This window comes from Drosophila subpulchrella, chromosome 2L, assembly GCF_014743375.2.
Source record: "Drosophila subpulchrella strain 33 F10 #4 breed RU33 chromosome 2L, RU_Dsub_v1.1 Primary Assembly, whole genome shotgun sequence".
Classification (NCBI taxonomy): Eukaryota; Metazoa; Arthropoda; class Insecta; order Diptera; family Drosophilidae; genus Drosophila; species Drosophila subpulchrella.
This window is the reverse complement of record NC_050610.1, coordinates 16,005,348-16,029,869: the sequence shown is the minus strand read 5'-3', so window position 1 is coordinate 16,029,869 and position 24,522 is coordinate 16,005,348. Positions and strand designations below refer to the sequence as shown.

Genomic DNA, 24,522 nt, shown 5'->3' with positions numbered 1-24,522 from the left:
ATTCATATGATCCGATTCAATCTCTTTGTTAAAATAAAAATAACTCAGAAATTATCTAAATGTATGAAAAAATATGAATATGTTTGAAAAGAAATTGTAAAAAATAAATAACTTGTCTATTTTGAAAAATAAATTGCTCAAGTCCTGTTATAAAACCTATTACTTATACATTATACTTTATGTACATTATGCTCTAATTTTCATTGCTATTAATTTAAACAAGACTAAACTACCTTGGTAATTAGTTTAAAAAATCTAAAACCTGTTTGCAACATTAATTATAAACTTTTTTGCAGTGCATGTGGTTTTTGTTGCGCTGCCTCCGCTCTTTTTCCTGTTTCTACCGGTGCACAATGCTTTTGTTTCCCATATTGACCCATATAACGAGCGAGCATTTTGTTGTGCCCTCCGACCCCCCAGCCCCCCAGCCATCTGACCTTCCGACCCGCACTTAATGTGGCTGCATTTATCGCAGGGCGCACAAAATTGTCCTTCAGCTGCACATTGTTGTTTAGCACTGACCACCTTCCGATTTCCAGATACACAGAGATACCCAATCCACTCCATCTCCGCCCCCAAACAACCACAGCAAGAACAACAACTTTCCCAGCCCTTTTATTTTGTTATAAAAAACTTTTACAATCTACGTTTGTTAAGTATTTTAACTGCTTTCCCTGGTTAGATGTGTGTGTGTGAGGGTCGGGTTTCTACCTTTCCCTTGATATATTCGTGTGGCTGTGCAATATAAACCAATGAAAATTGCAGGGGCAACTCTTCGAATCATTCACTTTCCCTTCCCTTTCCCCTTGGGATGGGAGAAAGTTCTGTGTCTGCTCTGGGTGTTTATCTGTCAGTTTATGTTTACAAACGTCCACTTTTAATGGTTCACCATTTAACTGAAGGGACGCCAACAAAAGTTGGGTATCCTGGGATTCTACTGCCTGACATGCTTTATCATGCATATTGTTATGTTCCATTGTGTGCCTTTTTATACTTCTAGGTTTTCTTTCTTGGGGCTGTATTGTTGGTTTGACTTCTACAAGCCGTTTGTAATAACTACTCTTTACTTTTCACAAGATGTTTATTTCTGTAAGTATTTATACTTCCTAAAATTATAAAACGAATAAAAATGTTGTTAAATAAATACCCTTATTAGTACAACATTTTTTGTTGCCATAATTAATCCCCTTGGTTTTTATTTTGCATTGGAAAACACTGCATTAATTTGGCAAAATAAATTGCTAAGCCCAGCTGGACTCTCAATAAGTAGTTTTAGTTTAGCTGGCTTACTACAGCTTATTGCAAAACTGTTTACAAATTTATTATCTGGTATATATTTTTTTGTGCTGACCGCAATTTCAATGTACATTATTTGCAATAAAACTTTACAGACGAAATGCATTTAATTTGGGCACATTAAGTTATATTAAAAGCTGATCAAAAGTTAAGCAGCAAAACAAAGTGCCAGACAGCACAGACAAAACAAACAGATGGGAAAGGGAAAGGAGTCGCCGAAATAAGGTCTCCTCTAAGTTGCCTTGTAAGTGCTTCTCACACTTAAGTGAAGCCCCCGAAAATGTATTATTCTACATATACACGATATAGCGAGCAGAATCAAAGCAGACTCCAGACCGAGACGCGACCACAGAACTCGACCAGAAAAAAGGAAAAGCTCAACGGGAAAGCGGGGAAAACGGCAACCGATGACGACGATGGGCATTGTAGCTGACATGGCTGTCAACACTGTAGCCATTGCCGGGAAAGGACCTCGTCCTGCTACATCCATCTCCTCACTTTGCAGTCATTTCAACTTTGGAATTTCAATAAGAGTCTCGGCGAGTGAAAATGCCGCAGGTGGTAGGCACACGGAGACCAGGGTCGATGGGAAAACCAAGTTGCCGGCTGGCATAAAGAAAGGCAAATAAACCAGAAAAGTAAATACATAAATTAAAAGTGTAAAGGCGAAAAATGTTTAATTCGCGAATGGATGCGTGGGGGTGTGCCCAAATGGAATGGATTGAAAGACTGAGGCGACGAGGTGGTAAGACTTGCACCTTAATATACCCATGCCGATAAGGTAAGATATGTTCCTTATCTATCATGCATCATCTGGTATCAGTTTTTCCCAGCCTTTCATCAACTCCAAATATTTAGTTAACAAAAGATATGGTCTAAAAAAATGTGCTTTAATATAAAATCTATGTTCTGGACCATTAATGTATCTGGTATTGGCTTTTCTTAGCTTTTTGCAACTCATAATAATTAATAAACAAATGATATGGTCTGAACGGGCCTTAATATAACACTTATGTTCTTGAACATTCTTGCATTGTGGATCAGTATTTCAAAATTAATTTCTTATTACGAACTTTAAGGAATCAGATTTGCCGAAGTATATACAAGAACTCTGCTATTTTCTAAAAATGTCTGTCTTTTCCAACTTCAGCTACTATATCATTTGGCACCCACCACTTGCCAAAGTCAAGTCCCAAAAGTAATGCGTTTTACTTCTTTTTTTTAAGCCACATCTAACTGGCCATTTTTCCTGCCAGCTCCAAAATCCTTTCTAGTCCCTACTTTCCCCTTCACTTCCCTCGTTCTCTGTTTTTCCAGGCTTTTGGTTTATTTTTCAAACAATTTTTTATCATCAGCTGTCAATAGTTCAGGCAGCTGACCCACCGAAAGGAGCAACCGAAACGAAAAATAAGCCAGAAAGGGGGGCTTAAAAAAAAGAAATCATTACATAAAAAATGTTTTATGCTCTGCAATTGCAACTTTGACCAAGCAGGACGGCAACTGCAGCGAAAAAGGATGAAACTATTTGTTTTTGTTGCGTAACATGCTCCCTGGCTTTGGAAGTAGTCCAAACTTGCACGTATAAATACATTTTTGATGGCGACTTTGTTGTTCTTGTTGTTTGCAGCTTCATTGCCTGCCATAAAAAACTAAAAAATCGCCAAATAGAAATAAACGCATTTTTATATGTATCTGTATTTATGAACCCCATAAATATGTCAAATAATTTACGAAACAGTCAAAATATTGCTCCATGTTTGTGTAGCCAATGTGAATGTGTTTATGTGCGAAGTCATATATGTTTGACTATTGGGCCATCCTTTTTTTGTAGTTATGTAGGTATACATTTATTTCTATATTGACTAAGCTTCAACCAGGATTAAGATTAAAGCTGTGGCACTGAAGTAGTTTTACTCATGCAAGTAAACTTGTTATGAATAATGAAATGTATTTCTATCTTCTTGTTTGTATTCAATGTAAAATTATAATGTTGCTTACAACCTTTTCGTATTCAGATCCTGCAATGCGTATAAATTTAATAATTCTGATCCATTTATTTTATACGGCTTTTCATCCATTTGAGCACACACGGAATGAGCGTTGCTTATTCAGCATTTGTTAATTTAATACTCGAATTCGAAACACCCAGAACACAAAACCTCTATCTCTAAAATTGTCCGCTAATTTGGGTTTCTCTTTTGTTGGTTTTCTGTTTTCTGTTTTGGTTTTGGGCTGTGTTTTGTTTTTAGAGTGTCATAAAATTTTGCGGCCTGTGACAAAAACAAATGCAAAGAGTGCGAACAAAGCTTGGCCCGCAGACAATTTCATTAGGATAGAAGTTAAAAAAAATTACTCACATTATGAGATACTCAATGGCAGCGTAAAAAGGGGGTTTACCCAGCCCCAAAGGGCAGTAAAAAGCGAGAACCAAATGTAGAGTCTCGCAGTTTTGGCCTTTACCGAAATGTTTGTCACTGCAATGCACGGTACTCATATGCGACTGTTTGCGTGTGTGTGTGTGTGCAAAGGACACTCTGTCCTGTGTGTGTGTGTGTTTTTTTCAGGGGGGCTTGGCCTGGTGGAGGGTCATTTGGGCGCCCTATGCGCTGGGGCTATTAAATAAACATGCAAATTATTGCGCAATTTTTGATTACGATTTTTCAACACGAGGCAACCATCGTGGGGGACAACAACAATAGCCACACCCCCTGCATATTTGTATATGTAAATCGAGACACTACCCCTGCACCACCCTGCACCACCCTGCACCACCCTGCCCCACCCCAAACCACCATGCACCACAATACGCCCCGTGGTTTTACCCTGCAATCTTTGCATGCATTCAACACTCAACGCCTATTTTGCATACAAATTTTATTATTATTGTATTGAATTGAAGCCGCGACAATGGCGGCAGACTCCCAGTTTTGTATGGGTTTTGTTTGGTTTCTCGCCACTCTGGTTTGCCCAATTTTTTCTCGCTTTTTCGGGAATTATGTTAAATGAAAATCTGTGCAATTTTTAGCATGACACTTGTTCGTTGTCATGTTTTTTCGTTATGCATTGTGCCTCACTTCAAATTGAATATATCGAATTGCTAGTGAAAATACAGGTTTAAATATTTACTAAAGATTTCGTCGCAAGATACAAAATAAAGAGATAGTTTGAAAAATTTTAAAAATATATGCAACTTGTTTTGTTATGTGTTTTATTTAAGTATTAAATTTCTTTCTACTTTTATTATGCAAAGGCTATAGAATAAATTGGCTTTTAACACACAATTATTTTATTAAAAAATACAGAAATGTAAGTAATAGTTTTTTACACCTCTAAAAGGTGTTTTATAATATAAGTTCAAAAGCTTTTTTTATAATAAAATATAAGCTTACCATATTTACCATTACCAAATAGTTCATTTCTCAGCTGTGTAAAAATCCATAGTTCAATTCAATGAAAAATTAAAAATTAAATATATTCTTAATAATTATTCAAAAAAGGGACAGCACAGGGAAAACTGATAGCCCATTGAGTCTAGCATTTGCCAAGTCATCGCTACCGATCCTGACGTTGGCCAGGATTGAGACAAAAGGACGCTGGGCCCGGCATTCACTGGAGTTTTGCATGAGTGTCTGCAGAGCGTAGAGTGTGTATTCGCAGGCGGCCGCCAAAGCGTCGCCAAAAGCATCATCCATGTGCGAGGAAACCAACAAAGCCCCGAGTTTTGACCCCGCCCATCAAACAACGCTTCTCCGGTCAAAAAGAACTTTCCGTAAGAACTCGTTTCTATTGATATGCAATGAGATGACAGGGGGCGGAGATGGCTCGAAATAGGCGTCTCGTCCTTTGAATACTTTCGCGAACATTTGCTTTTAGTTCTGCGTTGTCCTGATTTTACCCAGAACAAATTCTTAAAATCCGGAACCATTCTTAAAGATATACATTTTTTCTGGTTACCATATATGTGATATGTTTAACGGATTTTCAATATTATTTATTAATCCATAAGATTTTGCTTGATCAATCCTCTGGTCATTCATAATAATTCTAATTTTACTTAATTTTACTATTTCTACCAATAATATATTGTGATATGATATAAACACTATTTTATGGACTTTAAAATGTTTTAATATATGTATCTAATCTTCAAAACTCACAAATAAAGAACATTTTTTCTTATTATGGTAATCAAAACCTTCATATTTTTTAATACTTCAACGAGTCCATAGAGGTTAAGCTCTTCCCGGATGTTCCGCCACCATTAGTTGCCATCTAAAAATGGGATTGTTGATTCTCCCCTTTGGAATTATTTGCGTGTGGGAATTTCGCAGAGGCGGATGACAAGTGTGCGATGTGCCAAATATAAACATAAATGGTTTGCTGGGCTCCCGAGTATCTGTGGCACTATTGCCGAGTGTGAGTGGGATGTGTCAACTACCTGGTCGACAACAGTTGCTGAAAGCCCGCATGCAAAATGCATAGATACAAATATACTTTTTGTTTTTCGCCAGCAATCTTCTATGGCCAGCTGCAACTGCAGTTGATGGATCGATTTGTTTGGCCCTCTGAACCCCCTCGGAATTCCATCGAGACCGATTCGTCTCGTCGATTGTTGCATAAATTAAAATTCGTATTTCTTGTAAATATTTGCTGCGAAAAACGATTTCCTCCATATGTGCATAGAGAGTTTGCAGTTCGAGTGGTTTTCCATGAATGCTTCAATGATTCAAAATGTTTGAAAATGTTGTAGTAACATGAGCAAAGTATTTTTGAGAGGCTAGAATAGTATTTAGGTGGAGAAGAAAACTATTCCGGATAGGAGTTAAAAATTATAGAAAAGAAAATAACACCTTTCCAATTTGTACAAATTTTAAACATAATAAATAATACAATTCAAATGAATATATGACATATATTGTATGTAAGTTGCTCCAATACTTAAAAAACATTTTCAAAAGGCACCCAGAACTCTTTATGAAGAACATGTAAAATGTTGCCAGTTATTCATTCATTTATGTATTTTTAACTACACGATAGCGATATGAATGGGATACCTTAACTCATGTGAAATTATTAAGAGAAGCAAAAACTGTATATCAAACTCAACATAAAGGTCCTGATTGACTGTCTATCGGTTGCTGGGCCCCTTATCCTTTTGTGTTTATTTTTTTCCGGACGTTAAAGTTTTTGTTCCCTATCAGAGTAATTTCTTTTGCTATCCGAGAGTTTTCGACAATGACGGTAACTATATGCGATATATATACAAAATACATTTCGGCGTGAGTGTGTATATATAGGTGTGTTATTTCGCCAGACATCGGGCCGTCAAACAAACCAATTTTCAGTGCTTTTCCAATAACGTGTCCCATGTACCGCCCCCACCGCCCTCCGATCTGCTGTTAAATGTAAACTGCAAATTGTTGGTTTCCATTTTTTTATCCACTGACAGGAGGATGTGGGGTCGGGGTTTTTCAGGCGAATGGAATCGTTGGGTTTTTGGTAACAGCTGCGCTGTTAAAAATCGAAATGAAGTCTGACTCTTTGGCCAGACTCCGAGCGTTCTTAATTAAGGCATTCTGATAGAGAACTCCATGGCCGACAATGGACAATAAAGGATTTCAACTTTTTGCTGCATCCCGTTCACCTTATTGTTTCCCCCGCCTGTTCCTTTCATTTTTATTTCTTTTCTGGTAATGGACAGTTTTACCATTTGCGTATTGCCTAACCAAAAAAAATAAAGAAAAATGAAGAAGTACAGTGGGGGAACCCAGGTAAATATCGGTATACCAGAGAGAGCCCCAAAATATCAATTTATCTTTAGTCCAGAGCTCAGGAGAATTGTGCATGCTTTGCATGAGAAGTGGACGTGGCTCCTGGGGCACGTAATGTTGCAATTTCTCAGTGAGGGAAAAACCCAGGGAAAACCAGACCGGAAAACCTGCTGCCGTAGAGTGCCTTGTTTATGCAATGACGACGCATAAGTAGCAAGTTGATTTCGGTCCGGGGAACCTGCAACTCGCTATGGAAAAACTGTCTGAAACAAAATAAATTACAAAACAATGTTGCCGGGCAGCCACGCCCACCCAATGCCAGGTTCCCAAGTTTTCCGTGTGCAGTTTCAGTTGCCGTCTGCCATTTTCCAGCACCTTAGCATCATCGTTGCTACTTGACATGCTGGCATCTTCGGATCTGTGGGCACTATAATCTAAGGAAATTTATGTGAAAGCCAGGCGGGCAGGCAGCTGGAAAGGGAAAGTGAATGGGAATTGAAAACCCGAAGGTCTCGCATTCCGAACACTTTGTTTATGCCACTCAAATGGAGCTTTTGGGATTATTGATTGGTCTGGGTTCGGTCTGATTGTTTGACATCGGCAGAAGAAATGGTGAAGACATGGCACATTTGGAAAAATGGCAATTGAGGCGAACATCTTTGAAAAACAATATACTATCGAATACGATTTTGGAAAGAAAAGGCATTGTCAAAATTGTTTAATAGAATGGTTGCTAATATATTCTTCAACACCACCTATAATAAATTCCACTAATGTAATTATAATATGGTAATATTTGTACAAAATTCTATTTTTAAGCCTGTTCGCCGATTTCTAGAAAATCTTTTTAATATTTATTAACGCTATTCGCTTTCAGGCTTGTAACAAATCCACTTTCATATACTATTGTGATACCACAAAAACATTTCTAGGTCATGTCAAGTTTGCCTCCTTCGCAGAATGTTCGAACATTTACAGCAGCAGCCACAAAAACTTGAATGTCCTTGCTTTTAGCATTTTAATTGATTGTAGCGATTTGATTTATAACAAGCTCGTTCTCTCTCTCATTGATATATGCAAATATTTGCTGATTTATTCGCCAGCTAGCCGAGGTTATTTCTAATTGTGTAAATGTTTTTGGTTTTGTTTGACTTGGATCATCGATTGGCCATATATCATCTGACCCCGGGGCTGAGTTGACAATTTTCGCATTGATCAAAAGACAAAATCGTAAATTTCAAAGAAGCAGTCCGCAAATGAGCTGTCAAATGCAAAATAGTCCAGAATTCCACCTTTTGAAGATGAGGAATTGGGCCGGTCCGGGTCCATATTACCCATATGACCCGTTGCACCACAGAACGACATGTAAGTTGGAATTGGCCACAGAGTCCTCGGTGTGGGGTCTCACTTTCGATTGCGAAGACCTTTTGACACAAGTCCCAGTTATTGCCCAATGTTTGTATCTGGCATTTTTGGACTGCTGTCTGTATTTGGCTTGGGTTTTGGCTTTCGGTCTGCCTTTGTATTAATTGCTGTGACATATTTAAGTTGAGGTTTTATTGTTCTCTGTGCCTGGGCATGAGCTTGCCTTCTTTCTTTGTTTGCGTGGCTGAATATGTGTCTCTGTGCGGTGCCTCGGCCAAATTGATTGAAATTACTACTTAAGTCAAGCTACAAGTCCCCCCAAAGGAAAGCCAACTGGCAACGGCAGTTCTTGCCATAAGGACAGTCAGAGATGGGACAGTGGGTTGAGCACAGGATAAGCCAAAGAAAAAGAAATGGCAAAGAAAATATCACCTACTATATAGGCAGCTATACAAAAGGGGCTCTAAAGAATTCGCGTTTTTTAAAAAAATCTATAGTCGCTTTTCAAAAATTAAAGAGGACCAGGATATATGTATTAAGTTTTTAAGTCCTGAGAAACAATCTCTTAAATTTACCCATAGCTTATTAAAAATACATTAACTTTGGCTAGTGATTAACCAGATCCTGACCCACTGTGCCATCCTGGACGGGGGCTTCGGCTCATAGCTTTAGAGGACAGGCAGAACATTTCATTGAGATCCACAAGGCGAAAGCCAGCTAGGATTTGTAATGAAGATATACAGACACGTTCTGTGAGACAAACACGCACGGGGTAAGGGATACAATCGCACACATGTCCGGCTCAAATCACTTAGTTTCACATTACAAAGCCATCCTGACGAAGGAGGCGAACTCCTTTCTGCTTGTGCGATTCCTCGCCTGATACTCATCGAACATATAAATTAATGAATTCGATGCTTATCAAAAGTGGAGCAACAACACAGCACTAAGTCGGTCCTTTCTCCGATTAGTTGGTTTTGGTTAGCTTGGCTTGTTTTATTTGCTGGCCCCCCGATTATTTTCGAGTGACTGAGATTTGCAGTGTCTTGTCCAACTTAAAGTCAAGACAAGAAGTCGACGTTTTGGTCTCCACACATTTGTCTTGCTCGCATTTATTATGGCACATTCAGTTGATAAAAGACTCTGGCCCCTTCAATCATCCCATTGTTGTTCCGGGGGCTTATCCCTTGGGGTTTCGCCCCCGCGTCTTCTCATCCATTTTTTCTCGTCGGGGATTTGTAATTTGGTTTTGATAAGGGCCAGAATCCCGTGCTTTAACTGATTCGTCTAGCGGTTATCTATTATCTGCGAGCTGCGGGCTTTCGAACCGAGTCTTTATTTTCGCATTAGGAACATTGTTGGATGTATCTCATTGGGTTTATAAGTAGGGAAAATCTTCGTATCCTAAGTAGCAGAGTAGAACGGAAAATGTCGATACTTACAGATGTCATACAGCAAAAGACTATTCCATCGACAGGCTTTAAGAAGCAGACCTGAATGTATCCAATAGCAATGTACATTTTAGTTAAGTGCCTTCAAGGAACTTTATTATTTCATTGCCGTACATATTTCAATGATTGGTCATTTACCAATCGGTTTGACATCTCAAACTGAGGGCCCTAGTGAAAGCTGCTACAAAGTAGCCTAATTAGAAGTGAATGTTACTGGGCATGCTACCTACATAATGTATCCTCCACCTGAAGCGTTTACCTTGCAAAACTCCCTTCGCAAACCAAAAAGGGCCATAACGATGGCTAAGCGAAGTCTGCCAGGCCAATGGCCCATTCATAGTGATTTTAAAATGCAGTTATGCAAGATTCTGATGCAATCGCCTGCAAAATGGAAGTAGAGGAAGACCAGTGTCGACTGGCAACTGGATTGCTGGAATGGGAACTGAAACTGGTCAAGGCATATCCTGAGTCTTGGCAGCTGAATAGAGGCAATAAAGATGGTATGCTCTGAGCTGGGGGAAATCCAAATCGGATTCCCATCAAAATGCAATAAGTGGCCTATGGATTGGTCATATTCGATACCAAATGGGCGCCCTAGAAGAAAAGAGAAGCAGAAGGTCGAAAACATTGTGGGAATGTATGCCATTGAAGTCTTGGTGAAAAGAAGGTTGGATAAACACAGTTTTAAGATGTCTCCCAAAATTAATTTTCTTTTCTACGTCTACTGGATCAAAAATTAAAATAAAAATTTCTTCAAAAGATAAAACTATTAAAAAATCTTTATATATATATATCTTTATATATATAAGCACAGATGTTTTCCTCGAATATTTTCCCCTGTGTACCCACATTATTAGTTCGTTGCCCCAAGAACTTTGTCGCTGATTGATTTTCCGCCCAACCCAAATACAAAACCGAACATTGCCAAGGAAAACTTTCTTCGAACTGCCATAATTTCTTAATCTACATCAACTGTTTACAGTTTTATTAAAAAAATTTTCTCATCTGACATGCCAAATGTGAACAAATGAACAGGAAACGGAAGCTATACGACAAAAGCAACTCAGAGTGGAGCAGTCGCGGAGCAAAAAAAACAAGAGACCCAAGGAAAAAAACCGAAAACAACTCAAAAGATGTGTAAATTTGTTCGCCCAAGACAGGACGAAGGGCAAGTGCCAAATGTCACTTGGATTTGTGGTGGCTAGCAGCGAAAAGTATCGAAAAGTATCCACAAACCCCAAGGAAAATATCTCGAAGAGAATCCAACAGCCAACATCCGTGGCTGTATGCTGTGTATCGAAAGTAGAAATGAGAAAAGTTTTCGGCTCCACAGACCGATGGCATTTATTTTATATTTGTAGCAACTTTTCCAGGGGGTTGAAATTTAGTTTAGTAATCAAAGCAAGAATTTGTCGATGGGGCGGCGGCCATCGAAATCGCCCCCCACAAAAATTTGTTTGTTTTCGTGCAGAGGCATAAAGAACATCATAAGGGAAGCAGGGAAAAAACAACAACCGAAACTAATGTAATGGAAATTTCGATTCGAAATTATTGAAAATAAATGAAAGCAAATAAATATTCCGTGGGCATTTTATGGCTCAGGGGGCACCGGCAACTCAGGAAGGCGATGGAGCAAGGCGTTGCCTGTTTTTATCATCTTTGTTATCTTGGGAAAATAAAGCTTTTACCGGCCTAAGGTTACTCAGCTGGATTAAACCATGGTTTTGTTTCACAAAAAATTTGTGGCCCTTTTAGTTTGAAACTTCTATTGTATTCTGCTTTCCAAATAATGTGGAATTGTTTCAGCTATTTCTATAAACTCACTAAAACAAACTCATTTCATATTCTTAGAATTCTCTTCGGGAAGTGTATTTTAATTATCGCCTTGGTTTCCGGATCTCGGCTAATTTCTCGTTTCATGTCCTGCTTAATGGCGTGTAAGTGTACAAATTGCCTAGATTAGTGCCCAAATTAAAAGTGAAATTGAAATAAATTAAAAATTTTCATGCACACACACATTTCCCAGCCAAAGAAGCCCCAGACAGGAACGTTTTAAGGGGCCACTTAGACTACTTTTTTCTAATAGGCGTTAAGGAATATTCTTGACGGAATTTATGAGGCTTTCTGGGGAATCTCATTCTGCTTTGTTTATTTTTGGTTCAGTCTGGTATGAGAAGGCACAATTAAGAAGAAAGTGGGAGGGGTGAAGTGTTTATTATTTGCTAACAAAATCAATTAGCTTAAAATGGGAAGCATTTTATGAGACTCTGCTCTTTGCATCAGACAAATGAATGCTTTATTTACACTTATATTTTACATTGTTGAGACTTTATTCTACTGAAAAATATATTTAGTTCATTAGTCTATCTTAACAAAAGACAAAAGGCGATTTTATTTATTGAAATTTCTTTCTTGTGCTACATTAAACTAAACGGAAAATCATAGTTCTAACCTACTAAGATTTATACTTTCGAGAAAACTTGAGATATTCCCAAGTTGGGTGTGGCAATCTCGTTTGCGTTAGAAACACTTAAATATATCAGCAAGTTAAGTGCAAAATTCAACTTCCGGTTCCTGTCGCGATGATAAATGTTTATGTTATGACATGTTTTAAATTTTCAGGTGCATTAGTGTAAAGTGCTTTTTCCTCGCCGAAAAAGATGCCAAGGAATGGTGGTGAAAAATGTCTGTGAATTGTGTGCCAGGCGAGACGAAGAGCTAAAATGCTCTTAACACTTTCAATCTTTTTTTTCCTTCTTTTATTTCTACCATTTTTGCCCTTTCTGTGGCTGGCTCAGACTGTGTGTGTGTGGGTGTGTTAACCACCTGACACCCGATATTAAAATGGAAAGCTCATAGAGTGGTGAAGTTATGTTCATAATGAATTTAAACCAACGAGGCGTGAGACTAGAAATTCAGCTTTCTGTTTTAGGAAGTATAGAAGCATTTTTATAAGTTATATTTTAAAAATATTATATGCTTAAATCATTAATTAAAATTTTGAAATATATATGTTATTATAAAAGTTCGTATTAAAACTTATGTTCGTAATAAAGGTATCCAGAAAAATCATACTATACGAAATATTTAAGTAAAATCTATTCTGTTTGAATAGTTATATAAGATAAAATAGCTTGTATTATTTTCACTCTCTTCTTTTTAAGCTGTAACTATTACTTTGTTTACCACTGTAGCATCCATAACCGAATGCGACACTTTTGTCGCCTGTAAGTGTATCCTGCAGGTGTACAATTTATTTTCGAGTATGAGTGCGTGTGTTAAAATTTAGCACAACATTCTTCCAGATGCACCTGCTTTAGTTTCAGTTTCAGCCAGACCGGCACACTCAACTCCTGCCGCCATTTTACGCATTAAGGCTCTTTTGCGATGGCGCAAAATGCAATTTATACATTTCCGTTAAGCAAGCGAAATTCCAGCGATATTTTTTCGCCTCTCCTCCGCCGAGTGCCGACATGTTTTTGCTTTTAGCCAGAATGCCACACGGCAGCGACAACAATGCGGTGAATGCTACATCTACAAAATACATCCAACTCGCTGGCAAAACAGCTCGTCTATTTCCCCGAAAGTTGCGATCCCTTGTAGTTTCCTTCTTTTTTTTTTGCCGAGAATTTAAACTAATTAAAATGCTTTCTAAGGGCATCCGGTAAATTCATAAAATAAGCAAGGCACAGCGGCAAATCGGATTGCGTTATTTATGGCAAAATATATACGGAGGGTCGCGACTCCTACTCGTTTGCATTCAGCATCGCCGCACTGGGAAATCAAGGAAAAATATTTAATTTTCCAAATCAATAAACACGCTGATTGCATTGCCTGACAATTGGCATCAGAGTGAGGGAGAGTGGGAGGCAATAAATCTGGGCATGTGTAAGCGATGCCTCGGTATTTATTCGCCGGGTACTCGAATGGCCCATCCACCCAGTTATTGGTGGTCAAAATGGAGGAGCCGAGCAACAAGACAAACTGTCAACTTGCATGTTCAGTGGGTGGGAGTGATTTTCCCCCTGCCCCCTCGGGGGCGACGAGAAATAATTGAATTCCCCAAATGCCAAAGTGGAATTTTAATTTGCGCTCGACACTTCCTAGTTGGCCTCGGGCCCTCAAGAAAGTTCGAAGAATTGTTGCCACTGATTGCTGATCAGTATGCAAAATGTGTGCGTGCCAAAAATCAGCGCAAAAAACGCTGCGTGGCTGGGTGGCTAAAAAAGGGGGGTCAGCATTGTCACACGTACTTTCATCGCTCTCCTCGAATTGATGTCTTAGAAAATTAGCAAACGCCTTTCTGCCCGTGACTTGGCGTCCTCAACACCTTTTCTTTCATTTTTCCAATTTCCATTCCGCTTTTTCACAATCGCTCTTTTTTCGAGGCCTTATCGCCGAGGCCTGATTGAATGCAATGCATTTTTTATTACCAAAGCTGTATGAACGGGTTAGTGTATTGGTCTCTGTTAATTTAAATAAATTTGTAGAAGTAAAAAGTGATGGAAATTGAATGAATCTTATCTTATTTATCCAGGCACTGTGTGGTGTTATTATGATTTTAAATTTTTGTATTCCCTTTGGTAATTATAAGAGAATCAATAAGGTATTACAAGATTAAGTGTACTTTTTTCCAGTACAACAAAGAAAAGCAAGTACCCTCATAGTTATGATATTAAAGGCCTTTACAAACCTAATTATGAAACCCATTTTTGGGAGAGTGTGCTGGCCGAAACCGTCCACCATTTGGCTGAAAACAGAGCTTCCGCTTTATAACATATATCCTTCTCTGTTCGTCGACAGTATCGTGGCATTTATAAACGCATACATATGCATGAGATCATAAAGATTGCGACAGTGAGTGTGCGTGTGTGAGCTTTGTGAGTGCAATGCATTTGTCATAAATGTAAAAAAAACCGAAAGGAACTCTATAATGGCATACATGTGTGCTTGTCGCTCTCGCTCACTCCATCCCCCCGTCTCGCTCCCACACACTCCACCCCTCTCACTTCCTCCCACTCTGGAAGCCTCTCGTCAACGGCATAATGAATGCATCCGGCATGCATTGAAAACTTGACTCATATTTCATACCCAAAAAAAAAAAAAAAAAAAACATGACAAAAAAACAGAGAAGAATACAAATTCTACGGGTACATTGACCATCTTGTTGGGGCTTTATTGTTGTTGCTCGCCCGGTTTTGCCCACAAATTTGTTGCACTTGTATGTGTCTGTCGTATATGTGAGATTTTCTGCCAGTTTTTCACATCGTTTTGATCATATTTCATAATCTTTTATGCCACACCGTCCCCATCACACAAATAGTACGTATTAAATTGCATTTTAAGGCTATTTTATAAATATATATTTTTCCTTTTTCGCATTGTGCAAATTAAATGCTTTTTTTTTTTTGAACAACACACTTTTAAGTGCAGCTCAGCCGGCTATAACGTGCGTAGGCCACTTTGAAGTTGATACACATTATGGGATTACAAAACAGATCCGGCATATTAATTTTCAATTGCGATGTACAATTTGGATGGATGCCATTGTGATGTGAAAGCGTATTTAATTTGCACGAATGTAATGCACAATGCAAACGAGATGTGTTTCCATTCCATTGTTTCACATTTTAGAAGAGCCGCAGCGAAATGTATTTATAGAGCAGTTCAATTTAAGATAATTTGAGCTGTTGGCCAATTGATTTATATTTTTGCCGGTTCAATCGGCACTTTTAAAAGAGAAAAAATACAATTAATGGGTAATCAAATTACCACAGTATTTTTTATGACGTAATTAAATATATGTTGGTATGCACATACTTAAGTGTGTAAGTCTCGTTAAATTTTACATAATTTTTAATCCATTTATAATATCAAAGTATTTCTTTTTTTGTTTGAAATATGTGATAGGTTCTCATTTTAAGTAGCACTATTAGTAGAAACCAGAGTAAATAAATATGGTAATAAATGAAATAAATAACCCTTTTGTAATGCCATTATTTTGTAGAGCTCAAACACAAAACCTAAGCATAGATACACCGCATTAGCATTTAATTAGCATTTACCAAGACATATGATATGATAAACATTCAGTAGAAACCAGAGTAAATTCATGAGTTAAAATATAGTAATAAAGGACTCTTTTGTAATTCCATAATTTTGTCTAAGTAAAACAGGATTCCCTGGCATAGATACACCGCATTAGCCATCAGATAACGAAAATATTTTTACCCCTGCTGCTCGACGGACTGACAAACTGGCTGACATCAACCGCACTCTTCACGCAATTGCAGGATGCTGACAAAAGGCACGTCAGTCGCCTGCCTGCATTGCAGCCGAGCTGGAATGTCAGGTCGGTAAACGGCAAATGTCTGCTAGACAAAGACGACTCAGCTGCAGAACCCCCCAAACTTTCGTCCTTCACATCAGCCTGCCTTTCTTCCAGCTTCCAGAGCCTTAATTCCTGCATCCACCTGCTGTCTTGCCGAAATGGCAAAAACAAAAAATCCAAAGTGCAAGTTCATGTGATATGCAAAGTGGAGTGTGTGAGAGACTCTCTGTGCGGGCTTGTGTGCAGGTGTGGTGCACTCAAGGAAAATACCGAATCCTATGACCAAAAACATACCAATCATACACATATTTTTACCTTTTTAGATATTCCCCTTGTTGTTCCAAAACCTTTCCTATTAACGTATGTTATTATTCCACTAAGTTATCATTATCACATACTAAATAGAGGCAGTAATTTCTCCGAGTGCAGCTGAGATGCTAAACAGAAGGCCTGCCAGCGAATGGCTGATAAAGCTCAGGCACACCAGGGCGTATGTGTGATATGCGGTGTGGGATCATGATGATGACGATAATGATGATGCCGGTGAAGAATGCCAACTGACTTTTGTGCATTCTGGAAAATTGAAAACGTATCTACAGACCAGTCGCTGCCGCTGTTTCCTTGCCATTGTGATTGAAACTGCCCGCAGAGGAGAAACTTTTTCCAGCAAAACCTATATTGGGGGATATAGCCAATTTTGGCCATTGTTCTCCGAGGAGGGCCCCTCAACATGTTGCATGTTTTCCTCATGTGCTAGGCCAAACTTGAATGGAATAGTTTCCCTTTTTTTTTTTTTGGAGCTCTGTGGGTCGATGAGTCTCCCACTTAATCCCCACATACGACGATGCAGTGCATTGTTTATTGTTTGGCCCTCGAAAGGATGGTCACGGTAGGCACTTTCCCTTCCACAGCTCCTTTTGTGTGCGTTTAGCATAAATTAGAAAGTATCGATCGATCTGTGGCGAAATTGAAAAGGCAACTTTGCCGCAATCGAAAAAAGTTTCAAATCAATAACCCGGGCCAGGCAATGTTTTTCGGCTTAGCTGCTGGCCAACTGAAATTGTAATTTCGAAGAGTACTGGGGGGATTGCGGAAAGTGAGTCGAAAATAAATAAAACTTGTGCCCTAACCACGCATTCGGTAATTGCAAGAAAATCTCATTTAATCCCAACAAATGCGACTTCATCACGCAAAAAATTATGAAATATATATTCGCCGTCTTTGGGCAGCAATTGCTTTCGCCCCCTATATATATCTCTATTTATATATCCTTTCCCGCTGCTGTCGGCCCTAAGTTGCCTTTTTGTTTTGCTTGTTTACACATTGTCCCGCTCGCGCCTTTTGGCCAGACAAAAAAAAGGGAAGAAAATAAATATAGCCAGCAAAATGGCAGTCAGAAGCATTGGTTGGATATTTAGTATCGTAGTTTCTTTTGCAATATCATCATTTTGGTCTTGTTGCGGTTGGATGGCAGCACTTGAGGGGAAAAGAAAAGCTCAATGAGTTGAATCCGTTGAGTACCGAAATTGGGGTGGCTTAAGGAATTGGTCGCTTGGTAACCATGCTTCTTTTTTCATACTCGAAAGCCGATTAAGATTCTATCAGAAATCGTTCTAGGTATATTTATAGAAATTTTAAAAAATATTTATTAGCGAATTTTGTTATTTTTCCTTTGTTTTCAATGTATAGTTCTTAAAAAAGAGCTGCTATTAAAAAAATGCTGAATAATTGTACATAAATAAATATTTTTGAAAACACAAAAGCATAACTTATCAGTTAATTGTAAACATTCCATATTTCAATTCTTAATGGATATACAAATATATTTATTTAAAAAAGAAATTCATTTTCTTCCTTTGGAAAACTATAAGCCGCCCTCGAATTGTTTAACTGCTTCCTGGGCTCCTCTTTTTCTGGCCATCGTTTCATGCAGATGAATGCGCGTATTTATGGAAAATGTTGTTGTCATCGCAGATTTGTTGTTTTTATTGCCATTTGCTGAATGTGCTTTCCGCCCCGCATTGGGCTGATGAGAAATAATGTTTGCGGAAAAATAAGATTTGTTTATTTTACGAACGATTGATTTCGTCTTCCGCTGTCCTTGCCGCTCCATTTAGCCTGCTTTCCCCGACCCGCCCACTCTTCCGCTTTTCCACTTTCCCACTTTTCACCCCACCCACTTCGGCCACTTGTCCTCGCTTCATTTTGCGCGGCTTAAAAATTAATTATCGCCAAAGTCGGGGACTCATCTAGAACTCTCGGCTGTCACCCTCGACGACTGTCATTTATATTTGGCAGGCTTTGCCCAACTTTTTGAAATATCTCATCAAAGTTTTTGTCGTCCTTCGACTTTGTGTCACTTGACTTAGCTGTGATTTGGACTCGCTCGGTTTATAATTCACTTACCAGGCACCAGAATCAGGAGCAGCACCAGGGATATCCAGCAAACGCAGCCACGCCCACTGAAGGATCCATATCCCTGGAATCCACAGTCCTTCTTCGCCCTCCACTTGTTGGCCATTTGCATGTGATGGTTCGGAATAGTCGTTGTCGGCATTGAAATAGATATTTTAACTATTTTTCTGTAGGGGATGTGCTCTTCTTTTTTTGCTATTTCTTTCTCGATATTCCTTCGCTTCCGTTAGGGCCTTTTATATACATATATATTGGCCAATAAATGTCAATTGAATTTGACCTATTTCTGAGTTTGGTGAGGAGAATGCCCAGCTGCAAGTGAAGGGAAGTTTAAGTTTAATATTACAATGGATTTATCGGCAATAAAATTAAAATGGGGAATTTAAAATGGCAATTTAATAGGAATTTGAAAAATTAGTTTTAAATTTTTGCATATATTATGTGTATGTAACTTCATACTTTTTATTATATCTAAATTAATAATTATTGTCGTTTTTAATATAAATATTAAATGGAAAATATGCCCGTTTAGGGTAGCACATTAATATTAAATAACAGCAATTTGAATCGCAAATCAAAAACAGGGCTAAACTTCATTGCTTTTTGATTGCCCATTAAATAATTCAGCAAAATTCTGTTAAATAATTCATTAAGCGTTGCGCTTCAAACCATTTCTATGCGATGGCATTCAGCGGCACGTATATGCCCCAACGCTCTTGGCAAATACAGTGATTAATGCAATTAACTGCAGTACTTTAATTAAAAATCGCCTCAAACAGAGTTGCAGAACAAACACACACTCTGAAATCGATTTCATTTTAACACTAATCCGTGGGTGTGTTGCATTGGGCAAATGAAAAAATAATAGCACGAAGAGCCGGGGCAAAAACTTAATCCACAGAAAAAATATAAGGAAAGGAAATGAGGGAAATGATGTCCTGCTGGAATCGTTAAATAGCTTGAATCGCAGTGTAAAAAATGTAGGATATAGTTGGGAAAATAGTGCTGGACTAAACCTTTTTTTTCCATCCATAGATACAAATATCTTTGATTAAAGTTTGAAGATATATTTTTATTGGTGATGGTTTTATTCAGAACTTAAAATAATAGGTATATAAACTTCGTTTAACGCCCTTTTTTGTTTGTACAGTACTAATATGTCTTTTATTTATACAATTCTGATCCCCTCTTCCTCTGTTTAAACGAGCATTTCCTAATTGTCTTTCCACTTGGCCCAAAAAAAGGAACCCAAGCGAAACTTCAATCCGCATTTTAATTATTTTCCATTTAAATAAAGCCCACACACTCACACACCCACTGGCATTTACATACACCCACATGTGCTCCATTCCATTTGCCTGTTTACGTCGTAAAAACTTCTTTTTTCTTTTCGGCTTTTTCGTCAGCGGCCTTGCTTTTGGCCATTTTCTTTTAGTTCCTGCCAGTTTTACACTCTTTTGAAACAAAAGTGACACAAATACACCCACACCCTTGTTGGGCCTTTCAATAAATTGAGCCTTTCCTTAATACCCTTTAATGGGGGATTGTATGCATGTCAAACGGACGGAATATAGTTATAAGATCTTTTAATTATCTGCGATTCGGAATAAAATTAATTAGATTTACAAGTTTAAAAGTTATATAAAACATAATATATGCCTTACTATATTTGTGAATTAATAAAGATACCTCCTGTTACTCAGTAACAGGCACATGCCTTTCCTTTTCAGTGGTCGTTTTGCAAATAATTTTGCCAAGTTTGGCTTTCAAACTGGTACCAATGCCAAAACATTTGAAAATACAACTTAAGGGTAGAGGCACTGCGAAAGAAGACTGTCCTCACACTGCATTTAAGGTAATGAGCTCATACAAAATGCAATTAAAAGCTTGTTGCCAAAAATGCAATTTTGCGTATCTTTTTCTTTGCTCCCTGCTGAAAACACATAATAGCATACGTACATAATTGTGTATGTATATTTTTAAGCTCGGACTTGGCAGTTTGGGCACAGCATGCAAAGCATTAATGCATTTTATGGGCCCCAACCGACAGCGAATGCTTTTAACGACGCGACGGTAAAAGTAAGGAAAAACTGAAAAACAAACCATGAAAACGGCTAAAGTAAATTTTTTTTAAAAGATCATTTGGTTGAAAATGAAAAACTTGTCAGGAAAGATATTTTTCCGAATTTAGTGATACCAATTATTTTGTCTTTGGAATGTATACAAGTTAAGATTGTCACTGGTAATTTTTTAAAAAAAATATATTTTATTTTTTATTTAAACTTGGTGTTAAGCCTTTTATTTCTTATCACTTATACAAGACACTAATTTATAACTGTCGAACCGATCGCGGTCTCGGACAAAATAGGACTGCCGCTTAATTCTAAAAAATTATCCAACGAACCTCGGCCAGAAGCTTTTCTTTCTTAAGCTTCCAGAACTAATTTTTGTTTAAAATAAAAGCTTATGCTGAAACTGTCGCATCGATGCAATTTGATTCAAAATCGGAACGCAATATGATCTGAACTTAGAACGCAATACTGAGGGCTTCGAGCGGAAGCTTGGATTGAGTTTTGAAAATTGTTTATTAATTCCATATGAGGCCCGGTTTCACGGGTTGGATAACTTACATACAACGATATTGCTTAAAGTTGAGTACTATTTTCTAGTTATAATTATTGACAATTTTTCTATCTACAACAATTTTACTAATCCATATTGGTTAAATTATATCTGAAGAATAAATTATATGTTTAATAGCAGATCCTTTTATATACAAAAAATTTTCTATTTGTTATTACTATAATTTATCTGAACAATAAATATACCAATAATTTGAAATTATTTGCTTTTCCCATGTGTTCATATTTTAATATAAAATGTCCTTAGACGAGCTAAACAATAGTACGATTTCACTTGCTCTCAAGGCTTGGCAAACATGCAAAACGAATACGTTTCAAATGTCTTGTATTTTCTTTGTAAGTCACCGATTCCATTATGCAATGTGTAATGTATTGTAAGTAAAAAGTCTATTATATTGCTTTCCTATTCTATCTTTTCAGTTTTTGCATCTCATGCAGTTCATTGGCCCTGCTGATTTCCATTCTATTTTCATTTTCCCTTTTTCTGTACCCTAACTCCCCTTGTTACGGCTCACTTATTTCATTTGCCTTGATACCTTGTGGTATTCGAATTGTTTGCACAATTTATTTCAACTTCGGTTCGGGTGAGGAAGTGAAGTTGGAAACGAGAGACTCGGTATGACAAACATTTTTGTGCCGATTTGCTAGTCTAGTTTTGTGGGTCAAGTGGGGCATGCATGTGCATGCACATCTGTATGCAAATGTCACCCACTCTGTGTTTGAATGAATAAAACCACCAACTGCAATTACGAGCAGATCAAAGTGTTTCCATCAGATTACAGTTGTGGCAATATGTGCGAAGCGGAAAATGTTGATTGCTGATCAAGTAGGTAAATCTTTGATTTATTTAAATCGGGTAATAAGTAAACTGTTTGATTTTTTAATTATTTTAATCTTAATATCATAGTAAAAAGGTTTAGTACTCTACAGAAATCAAGCATTGGAAGTAGTAAACAACTATAAAAAATATGTTATGGGCAGCACTGGAACATGATGCCAATACCATAAAAAATCCGTATACATTTTCCGTTTATCCGTAAGTATTAAATGGTTGGTTTGTGATTATGAAATAAAATAATGCCAAGGATTATGGTAAAAAGACCACTGATATTGAAATCTCTGATGATTATAGGACAGTTACTGATCCCAATAGGTTAATTAAGCCCACCATTCATTGTTTTCGTAACCCTTTCCCCCGAAATTCACCTGGCATAGAAATTTACCTGGCTGGCTGTGCTCACGTCATCGTTGCCGTGCAGCTGCCAACCTTTCTTAGACCGCAAAAACTCATTACGACCCCCCTTGGCCCACCTCCCTGCCTTTGTGTGCTCCCTTTTACTTGCTGTCTCTGTTGCTCGGTGCGTTTTTGCTATTTCGCAATTAAAACTTTCATTAAAGTAATTAAAATTGCAACAAAATAAACAAAAATACAATCGAAATCTGCAAGGTCTGGCGAGCGGAGGGGATTTCGGGTTGGGGACTCGGGGTTCGAGGTTTGGGGAAGAAGATGGCAGCGGGATTTGACAGACACACACAGAAATGCAGTTAAAAACGGTCCATTTCCATGGCGGGTTAAAAAGTGGGTGGCTGAAACAAAGACAAAAGTGTGACAAATATAAACAGGGGTATAAATAAAATGGTTAAGTGCTGGCTGGCTGGCAGGGGGATATAATAAAATGTGGTAATTGTAAATAAGTGGAAAATGAGTGCCGGGTTTTCAGGGGGCGGGGCTGAGGGCCATGGGCTGTGGGCTGTGTGTCTATTGCATTTGGCGGGATAACATTTTAAATTCAAATTAAACGACCGGCAAAGCCACAAAAGGATTGACATGAAGTTAGTGCCACCAGCCAAGCCAGTAACAACAAAAAGGGGAAAAGGCGACAACTTGACTAAGGGCAACCACAGCTCCAGTTGGCAGCTGTCGTTGTTGCACCAGCATTTTCCCATCTATTGTTTTGTTTGAGCTTGACATTTGCATGGCAAATACGAAAAATGGGAGTGAATTGGGGCCAAGTTCGAGTTACAAATAAAATGTTCTACGTTTCGTAGTATTCAATTAATTTCCAAATAATTTGCAAATAAGCAGACAAGCGAACAACAAAAAATAAATAACAACAATGGCTCTCGTTTCCAAAAGAGCCATCATTGTTTGGATGGTTTTTCTCTGAGGGTGCATTTTGGCAAATTAGTTTTCTCTCTTGATACTTGATGCATATAAATTGGAAAATCAGGCGATTAAATCTGAAATGTTGGGCTATTAAAATCGCATGATGTTGAATTGAGGTCACAATTTAAACGTTTAAACTGCTAATGGTCATAAACGAAATATTTCGGTTAACAATTTTAGAGACAAGGAAAAATTTGAAGAATGGAACTAAAGAATGCTTTGTGGTTTCTGATAATGCCCAGAAAGTAGCAAACTTTAATAACTCAATTGTAAATGTGTATTTTAATACTTTTCGAGTCGTGTCAGTTCCCATATCTTTCTTCCATTCATATTCATATTTTCATCTTGCAGTATGGGAAATTCGATGCCGATGTCTTGGGGACGGAAATAAAAGATTTTACACTCCCCTGGGACTTTCCGCACATTCCTCGGCAGGCAAACAACTTAGCCGGGAAAACGTTTAAAGGCAACTTGACACGCCGGCAAATAAAATCTAAACTTCTTAAAGAAAACCCTCCTCTTTTCCCCCGCACCAAGCCGCCGAGGGGTCGATGAAGCTAAAAACGAATACGAAAAGCAGTAAAAAAAATGATAAACGCTTCAACTGATGACACATTCAGTTTCACACACGAACGACTTTCAATTTACATTTGATGTTTTATGTTTCGCAGCATTTACCAAACGAAAAACGAAGAAAAACCGAATGAACCGAGAGGGGGTGGCGGTGGAGATGGGTTCGGAGCCCAAAGAAAAAGAATCACTCATACGCACCCACGCACATGAGGATTGGCGCCCGACGTTTGACGCCGCATGGCAAAGCGCTTAGAAAAGAAATAGCACATAGCACACAAAAAACACTGAATACTGGGGCCCAGACCAAGTAGAACTTACCAAAAGGCAGCAGTTCGAAGGAGTGGCGGCTGGAGAATCCTGCAGACGACAACGGTGCCAAAGAGACGACCGGCGGAGGGGCGGGATGGTTGGGTAAATAAACGAAAATATTTTATACTTCAAATGGAAAGCGAAAAGCTAAAAAAACTCGACTGCCTGAGAACTGAAATGCCCTATACCAACACTTAGTTTA

At 38.2% G+C, this 24,522-nt stretch overlaps 1 protein-coding gene across 2 annotated transcripts in view; it reads right to left on the bottom strand.

The window, feature by feature from the left end:
* Positions 1 to 24,522, bottom strand: part of LOC119547812 — a 44,675-nt gene that overhangs the window by 10,584 nt on the left and 9,569 nt on the right. The window contains exons 1-2 of one of the 2 annotated variants that reach the window (XM_037854834.1): positions 20,589 to 20,769; positions 18,621 to 18,941 (exon numbers count right to left, since the gene is read on the bottom strand). In XM_037854834.1, the coding sequence (XP_037710762.1) occupies positions 18,621 to 18,771 (151 nt within the window). In that variant the 5' untranslated portion in view covers positions 18,772 to 18,941; positions 20,589 to 20,769. Of the gene's footprint in view, positions 1 to 18,620; positions 18,942 to 20,588; positions 20,770 to 24,522 lie in introns of those variants that run through there. The other variant, XM_037854833.1, reaches the window with a different exon arrangement.